General features: G+C 44.5%; 1 protein-coding gene across 1 annotated transcript in view; it reads right to left on the reverse strand.

The window, feature by feature from the left end:
* The window catches only part of ZNF804A (zinc finger protein 804A), a 254,087-nt gene extending 244,679 nt beyond the window's left edge, over positions 1-9,408 (reverse strand). The window contains exon 1 of the mRNA XM_044445186.1: positions 9,298-9,408. Coding sequence (XP_044301121.1) covers positions 9,298-9,408 — 111 coding nt within the window. The remainder of the gene's footprint in view (positions 1-9,297) is intronic.
* Positions 9,409-9,644: the final 236 nt, after the last annotated feature.

Genomic DNA, 9,644 nt, shown 5'->3' on the forward strand with positions numbered 1-9,644 from the left:
AGGTTCTTCCACTTCTTAAGAGATACTGAAAAGAAATCTCTACAACCGGTTTCTTAATCCAACTTTAGCAGTTACCCAGGAGTTCTTCTCTCATCAGCAAACTGGGCTGTGAATGCATTCGGTATGTCTAGAAACTTGCTTAGATGCCTGGAATTGCTCTTAACAACCCCAACCGGATGGGCAGCACTAGGGGACACGGTAAGGTTTGTAGGGACTTTCTGCAAGGCCGTCTGAAAACAGGTATCATCTAAGCCTCCACGCTGTGCTCCCAAGCGATGGGGCCACAAAGGGCTAGGTGGCAGGTGGGGGGAAAGATCTGCTGCTGGCTACTGACGATCGGAAAGAGCATGGAAGCCTCCAAGCTGCAAGTCAGGAGCAAAGCTGGATGCAGGCAGCTTTAGTGAATGACTCTTTGTATTAATTGCGACTGGACTGTGCACTGGAGGAGATGCTCCACGCTCCACAATTGACTTGCGCTCCTTAAACAGTAACGGCAGAAGCAGACTTGGCACATGGCAGGTTGGGTGCCCTGCCTCTTCATTCCGGAGGGTCTCTATTGTCTCCGCAAACTAGTCTGGAGGCCGTTGTCATCTCCACATCCTGCCAAAGGCTGGCATGTTCCAGCTCTCCTCGTGGCTGTTCAGGGAGCACGATCCCGGAAACAGGAATGAAACAGACACGCGCTGCCCAGATCCAGTCAAATCCGAAACTGGGAGAGTGATTTGGTGGCCTGAAGAAACAAGTCAGATCTTCAGATGCAGGTTGGCACAATTCCATTATTTTTTTCTTTCTTGCCAAAAAAAACAGTGTAGCAGCAATATGGAATATAAACAGGACAACTCCTAGGTTGGGCTATTTATTTATTTATTTACTTGCTTGCTTGCTTACTTACGTATTGCTTGGCTGTTTGTTTTTTTCTCTTCTAAGTAATACTGAGTTCAAAACTACATAGAAGCTTTCCCACCAGGAAACAACCCTGAAGTCTGTCAAATTAGCGTAGCTCTCAGGCTTCAGTTTATGCGGAAGAATATTTTATACAGGGGCAGGTGGACGCCAGAATGATTGGAATGCATGGGCATCCTCCAAAGCAGGATCGATATAATCCTGGAAACCTCTCTCGATGGAAAAGATGCCCACTCCGTAAGGGAAATGTTCCAGGCAAATGGGACTTGGCAGGTGGGGATGTGGAGTGGTTTTCTAAGGCTACCCTAATGCTTTGCTTATGACTCGACTCTCCTAGAAAGCACATAAAACCCCAAATGTATGCAACTGGATCCAGCATCTTAGCTGTCCATGAAAGGGTACATTACAGCTAATTGTTTGTTTATTATTTTCTTTGTATCCCAGCTTTCTACCCAGAGAAATGACACTCACGGTGGCTGCAATCATAAATTCAGTGTGATTAACCCAACAAAAGAAATGCATAAAAACACAATTAAAAACACAGCAGAATACTCCTCTAAAATGAAATTAGTGAATTAGTGAAAACAAATCCAATGAATATAGGGAAACGTTCTTGAATCGCGCACGGAACCATACCATCCACCATAAAAACAGCAGAGGTCAGCAAAACAATGTGCTTGACAGTCCCCTTTTGTTTTATTGTTTCATTCCAGAGTATGTTTCTGTGTAACGGTTAAGGATGCATTCCCGTGTGCCGTGCCCTTGATGATCCCAAGTCCCTTCACTTGGATGCTTGCTGTCATCCTATGCAAAGTGGGAGTTGCAGCTGAGACGTGCTCTGCCTGTCTCCTCACCCCACACTTTTTGCTAGCAATGGCAATTTGGAGGGAGAGGGAAGGAAACCCTCAGGGAGCTTGTATCCAGACTTTTCCTGTCTTCTCCCCCAAAGCATCCCCATTTCCCCCTCTCCAGGGTCAAGTTCCCAAACTAAGAGGTCAGCTGGCACTGGGGTGAGCATGAGGGGGATTAATCATCTTCTGGAGTTGGAATGTTGTCTCCCACCGCAGAACTGGAAATCTGGACTGTTCAGGGGTCCCTCAAATGCTTTCCAGGGGCAATAGGAGTGTTCCCTAAGGGCACAGCATTGGGCATATTGAGTGTGGGGGAAAAGTCCTTTCGTGCCCAATCTGGACAAGGAAAACTGAGATTTGCAGGAATTCTTTTTACCCTGCCTAAACACATCTAGGACGATCTTCTAAGTTCCCCTGTTGTGCTTGATCATTTTTTTATGGATGCAAAACTCTTACAATGATCCAAAAAAAGGAAGGGAAAGCTCCAATGGGGGGAAGGTTTAGGCTTGGCATTGAATTGAAAAGGCAAAACAAAAACGAATGAACTCTTAATATTAAACACGAAAAAGCATGAATGGAATGTTTAACACCCTTTTATTAGGAGATGAAGGAGGGACCAGATAACAGGATGGACTGGATTTCACCTTTTTGTCACCAATTTGTCACCCTTGTTTCAGACTGGGCTTCCCCAGACTGGTACCCTCGGATGATTCAACTTCCATCACTCCCGAGCCTTATGGCCAATGGTCAGGAATGCTGATAATTATGCTCCAAAATACTTAAGGTCCAAAATATACTGGGGAAGACCATTCTTGGATAATCCACTTACGGGGCTTCCTGAAACAACTGGGGGAATAGCCTTGTATTTCTTTGACAATGACTTCCAGCAAGAGCTGGACGATACAAGAGCAGTTTCAAACGCCATGTCTGGTCACAACCAGATCTAACATAATGAGCTATAGCCCTAATATTTTGCGTACGGGAGCAAAATCAATTTTTGGCTGCAGCCAAATTCTGTTTTGGAGCAGCTTTTGGAGGCTGTATCTCAGTGGTGGTTGTGGCCAATAGGTAAATGGGACAAAGTCAAAATTGAAATAAAATAGAATAGAATAACTTCAGCTTAATCTCGCACTGCCAGTCATGAAGCCTTAGGAGAGGCATTTCAACCATTCCAAATACAGAAACTGCACAGAAACAAGAAATCACCAAACGATGTGTGGCTGCAGGAAAGGGGGATGGGAAATGGGAGCACAGCCTCCTGCAAACATCTGAAGGGCCAAACTGTGGTCCACGAAGTGTAGCTTTGCTGCCCAGTCCTGATCTGCTCTGCATGGAATTGAAGTGGATTGTACAACTGTCCTATGGGGAGAGAACACTGAACTGTGCAACCGAACAGCCCATCACGGGCCCGCTAACCCCAGCGCCCTTTCTTTTCCTGGATAACATCCTGGAAAAGAAAGCCTACCTCCTTTCCTAGACTTTCTTCTACTGTTCCAATAGACAAGACCTTTTCCTACTAACAGGACACTAATGTTGGAAAGGGAGCATCTCAAGAGCTGGTCTCTGGCATCTTTCATTGGCCGACTTGCAGGGCAGAAGCCCTCCCAAGGTGGTATATGGTAATAAAACATGTAATAAAAGTCAGTACCATCTTAAATTGCAAATAGGAACACAGGAAAAACAACTGCTGCTGCTGCAATGATACCAGGGGAAGGCCAGACTAAAAACAGGAGGCTTTCAGGACAATTTTAGACCCCTGACAGCAATTTATTCTAGGGGTGTGAAAGAGGCCATGGCAGAAAAGGCCCTGCTTCATGTTGTTGCCCACCTAACTGCTTTTATAGGTGGGTAGAAGAGGAGGGCTCCTGTTGCTGATGTTAAGGTGTGGGCAGACTGATACAGGTGAATCTGGTCCCAAAATCTGTAAGCAAACCACCCAGAAAGTTTCATCGACCAGTGGAGTGATATAGAAATATAATTAACAGAAGAAGCAGGAGAAGGAAGAGGAATTGGAGGAGGAGGCTGCGGCGGCAGCTACCTGAAATAACTTGGTCCCAGGCTGTTTGACCTTCACTGGAAAAGTTCAGGTACTGGGCGCTGGAAATGGTCTCTGCCTGAGACCCTTGCAGAGTTGCTGTCAGTAGAAAGGCTGGGCTAGATGAACTCGTAGCTGGAGCTGATGCTAAGGCAGGTCAGTTTTCCAGCTGCCCATGCATGCACATTGCGTGTGAAGAGTTTAGAAGAGTGCATTAGGAATTAGCATGTCCTGTTCCCACTGGACTAATGTCAACAATTCATCAATGCTCATCTTTACTCTCATACCAAATATTTTGCCATTTTATAGATTCCACCTCTGCCCACCCCCTACACACAAATCTTTCCACTTTATAACGAAATGTTTTGCCACGGTTCTAGCTATACTCCACCACTCTTAATCCAGGACATACATTGTTGCCAACTTTATTGTGGGACCTTCCCCAGATGTTTCACCTCTGATAAGTAGTCAGGCCTAGAGGAGTTTTCCTCCAAAGCATCTGGAAGGCAGTAGGATGTCTTTCCCAGTTCTACATCAATACTTATAGTGCAGCCCTAGACCCATGTACTCAGAAGTGGGTCCTATTGGGTTAGACTGTGCTTCCTCCCAGGTAACTTTATGTATGCCAGCAGCATTAACGAGGCTATTTTCATGGTGACAAATAACTAACCAGGTTGATGTTCAGATCCACACACCTTTGGGTGACAGTCTTATTCGCACTTGGGTGTACGCCATGTTGAAACTGCCGGATTCTTTTCTGAGTAGACCTGCACATCTCCCTGTTGGATTTTCATCAGTTTATACTCTTCTCAACCTTCTTACTTTTTCCCTACTAATTTTTTAACAACAATATTTGTCATTTAAAGCCAATCTTCCTGTTCCTTTTCGCATCAGCCACATTCATCTTCCCCCAGCGTTCTCTTTCCAGGCACTGCTTTCAGCCACTCTGCCCCTCAATGTCTCCCTCTCCCTGGTCAGAGCAATAAACCCCATGATGCTGGTCTGGGATCACCCTTTCCTGCTATGGAGACAAAGGGAGTCTTTAACTTGGTTTTCTGTCTTTCATGAACTGCACTTTTAAACTCCTCATACCAGGAGTTGTTTTCTCCAAACAAAAAGACCTACAGTACTATCCCCACTTTTTCCTCACTGGAAGGCTGGAAAAAAGTCTGGAATACTGGAATGTTTGCATTTTGTTCTCCCCAGACCACCAGAGGGGCCTTCGTGTGAGGACTGACATCCCCCCCCCCCCGCCCCTTCTGGCCACAACGCTCTCATTCTCAAGTTCTCCGCACGCACCAAAGTTAGTGAAGAGGAGAAAGAAGTGGGGGGGGGGGGGGGGATAAGCTGCTCAGCGGCGGCCCCTGTTGGCCAACGAAAAAACTGCACAAACAGAGGACTACACCTCATAAGGAATCCCTGGAATCACTGAGGGCCTTTAATAATCTCTCAGATTCTTCATTGTTCTTTTAACTAGCACAAAAAGAACTAGCACTTCTGTTGTTTTCTGACGTGTTTTTGCTCCCCTGACAGCAAATCTCAATGGATCTGCCATGCTAAAGTCAATTATATATTACCGATATCACAAATGGGTATGGATTGGTTTTTCCCCCTTAGTCATATGTATAAGTCTTCTCCAGGCTTTTTAACAATTGATCTTATATTTGTATATCATTTATACTATTTTTAGATTTAATAGATTTTAACTGATTGATATCTGACCTAGGCTGTGTATTTCTCTGTTTCATTGTTTGTTGTTCTTATTATTGTTATTCTGGGTAATATTGTTATTTTATGTAATATTGTAATCTGCTTACAGAGTCTTCAGACTAGTATAGCAGAATGTAAGTTGAATAAATAAAATAATAAATAAATATAGATGTATGCCACTCCTTGGTGAACTAGCATACCTTAATCCCTGCAGGGCAAAGCCAAGGCTTGGCAAGACTTCATAAACACCCTTTGGATGAAAATGCTGTCATGCTCTGAACAAAGCAGTGCTTTCTTCACAACACAGAGAGGCTGCTGGCAAGAACCACATTTGAGCTTTGAGTGCAGAGTAAATCTGGTTACAAATAAAAGGTACATGTTTTCACCATGGTTGTAACTTTTAGTTAGTACAATACATTTTTAAAAACTTTGGACAGGTTAAAAAGCTGTTTGAAGTTAAGAAGGCAGCACATCTAAAAATGTATTTTTTGCTGATACAAGTACTTCATAAAAACTGCAGCTGTCAGACACTGATTTAGAAGAAGTATTCTTCCCCCTTCTCCTGGGGGAGGCATTTTCTAAAAGGAGATTTGTTGGCACACCTCCATGTATCTTCAGTTTTATAACTACGTTTATTAACATACAACAGAATACAAGTCTGATTCTTTAATATATGAAAAAGCCAATGAAAGCCCACCGTCCCCTGTGTGAATCTACACAACGTTTGGATTCCTTATATGATGACATGTGACTAGTCCCACCTCCTAGAGAGGTGAGCCTGTGGGACTCAGGACAAGCAGGGCCTTTTATAGAGCAGCACCCTATTTGTGGAATTTACTCCCAGGAAGATTGGGCTAGGGTTCTTCGTATTGTCCTTTACATAAGTGGTGTCCAGCTTTTAACAGTTAGATCCTTGTTTTTATAGCTTGGTACAGCTGTCTGTGGGTTACATATTTTCTCTGTATTGTTCCTCACATTGCCTTGTTGTGTGGAGGGTTGTTCCAAAATGTGAGTGATAGTAAAATGATCCCATTCATTGGGTGACAGTCCTTCTTCTCATTCTGTGTATTTGGTTTTTCCCTTTTTAAAATGCATAATGCTATTACATAGTAAGTAGAGAAGACTGACATGTAAAATTAAACAAACCGCATATTTCTTTTCACGAAAACTCTCAAATCTCCCTGGTAAGATTTTCTACATTAAATTAAGTTGAAGAAGTACATTTACATCCAAGTGGATGGGTTCTATGAAATGATTTTGCATTTGATTTCAAAAAGAAATGAATTTCATTCTTGTGAGCATTAGGTTGTATTATAAGCAGATTTCCCTTATATTACTTTTCACAGAGTCTGTTGTATCACTTTGATTATATAAAGCATTTTTATGAAAAACTCCTCCCAAAATACAGAAACTAAATTAGATATGAGGCAAAATCCAATTTTGCCACTTACCAGAATAATTCCATGGCAGGAAATAGTGTACCTAGACTCTAAACTGGTGTTGTTAGTACCTTTCTAACAGAGGATGTGATGAGTATACATTCTTAAGGGTATAGTCATGTGCATTTTTAGACCAAAAAGTTCTTCAACTCCCAACAACACTGAGTTGCAGATTTTTTTTTCTGTGTCTAAACATTGCACAATAAAAATATTGCTCCTAATCATGGATAACAAGGAGATATTGATTATTCATCTATTTTAGGTGAACATAAGAAAATTTATTTATCTTTTGAAAGCATTTTACATGACATTTTGAGATGCCATATGTTATTTCTCCAAACAACTTTGCAGCTTCTTTCAGAAGTACCTCAACTTCGAGCTCTAACGCTCCACTCAATTAGGAGTTATGTAGAACTCCTCCCAGACTTCTGAAACATTGCAGCCAAAATAGCTTCCACTGTACTGAATTTACTTATATGCATGTGTGTTTAAGCATGCTTGGAGTCATGATCCTAGAGACGCCTTTGATGTTATGGGGACTTGGTCCTAAGTAACTGTATTTCAAATCATGGTTCCAGTTAGCAAAAGTACAGCGAACTGTCAGATCTGCAAACGAATTACTTCTATGGTAATAAAAATACAGGATATTAGATAATGAGAATCAACAAAAATTGCTACAGTTTAACCAATACGGATTCAACCATGTTAGAGCCGCATATACATCCTATCACAAATTCATCAACATTCCTTGCCTCATTTCTTCAAAGAGTTCAGTAGTCAACCTAAAATGTTTGTACCATTTCCTTTTATTGTTTTATAGGTATCGCTGTGTCTGCCATTCTTCCAGTGTGGTTTGATTTGGTTTTGCTACATCGGGAATGAACAGATTTCAAGTGAATAGAATAATGCTGAGATTTTGAAAAAGCTAGACTACAAAAGCCATATCGTGATTTTCTTTTAAAAACTTAGTGAGGGGGCATGTTTCTGTTTAGCATATGGGCTGCCTTCAGGTTATGCCTCAAACTTTGCTCAATGTCTGTACTTGGAGAATTTACTAGGTAGCCATCTTTAGCAAACACAGAGGGAGTCCCTTCCAGGAAAAGAATTGCATGCCGACTACCTATTTCTTTGTTGCTATAGAAAAGTTTCAGAATGAGATAGTGCCAAGAAAGCGGTGCTCTTTCCATCATCCTTTCAAATCTTGCCCCAGGGATGCTCATGTCATGTTTTGGATGAGACGCTCTGAGATTCACAGTCCACAGCTTTCCTGTATCTCATATGAGAAAAGCCATGATTCTTGAGAATGCACTCAGACCATCAGACACAGTGTGGCCACTGCATGATAAACCCGGCATGGTTTAGTTAACAAGTCTAAGAGAAAGTGAAGAGACACTAGTCCAACATGCCTCCGCACACCCAATATAATAGGGCTCTCCTCCCCAAAAGGCAAACAGAACCATCCTTTTGGTAGATGCCTCCTTAGTTCATTCAGAACGCGGCCATCCCATGCTGTTGAGCATCAGCTCCACCATATGCACACACAGAACAACTGGTCTACTCAAAGAGCCCGCCTCCCTAGAGAGAGGATCTAAGACTGCTGCCTTAGGCATGTGTGAGCCCAGTGCATTTCCATGTGTGAACCCGTGCAGGAGTTTCTTTAAGTCTTCCTGCTGTCAGGATGCTATGAACTTCTCTAGAAGCCATCCTCATCCTGGAATAACTGCCCAGTCCGAAGCTTGCTAGTTCTGACTCTCTCTGTTTTCCTTCTCCCTCTCTGAAGAGCCAGACCCTCAAATGCCAACCAGGCAAAGCTGATACCAACAGCATTGCTAGAACCTGATCGAGAAAAAGGCAAACACCCCTCCTCCGGAGTTCACCTGGATCGGATAACTTTGCTCTTTGTTAAACATTCTGCCTTCCCGGAATCAAAGGACTCAGAACTGACCAATCCATAACAAGAACGTCTCTGTGCCCCATTCCATTTGGGGTGAACAAAAGCCAGGCCACGAGAGAAGGAATCTACTGGACAGTCCTGTCTGGAGAAAGCCAAGAGTAAACCTGGCGTGGGGAGAGGGGGATGAACGAGGGGAAATTCTGCACAAACTCGGCGTCTCCGCCGCGCCTCTTCTAGGACAGCCTCTCCAAGCAGGCGCCATGGGCGAGCGGAAGAGAAGACCTCCGTCAGAGCGCGCCGCTCCGAACTGTCCAGGACTCGCCGGTGCTGAATCCGGAGCGGCGCAAGCGGAGCGTTAAGAGCGAGCGAGCGAGCGAGGGCGGGCGGGGAGTGGGGCGGGGGAGGAAAGGAGCGAGGGCGGGAAGGGCGACGATCCAAGCCCATGCGCCCCGGCGAAAGCCTTACCAGAGTTTTGTTGCCGTTTTTGCTGAGAGGACCTCGGAAAACTCCCTTGATGTTGCGAAAGTGCCCATTGCTGAGGTGCGCCGAGCTGATGACAATGTAATAACACTCCATGGGGCAGCCGCCTCGTGGGCTGCAGCAGCCGCTTCCATGCACCCCAAGGGCGCCGGATCAGCCAGGCACGGGGAGCCGGTGGGAAGGACTGGCCGGCAGGCAGGCAGGCAGGCTCGGCTCGGCTTGGCGAGGCAGCGGGGAGACCCGGAGGGGCGGGGGAAGCCGAGCCCTGCGCGGACAGGCATGTACTGCTCTCCTCCGGCTGCGCTCGCTCTCCCAACTACGGCGACGACCGA

Source organism: Varanus komodoensis, unplaced genomic scaffold, assembly GCF_004798865.1.
Source record: "Varanus komodoensis strain SLA01 unplaced genomic scaffold, ASM479886v1 scaffold47, whole genome shotgun sequence".
In the NCBI taxonomy this organism is placed as follows: domain Eukaryota; kingdom Metazoa; phylum Chordata; class Lepidosauria; order Squamata; family Varanidae; genus Varanus; species Varanus komodoensis.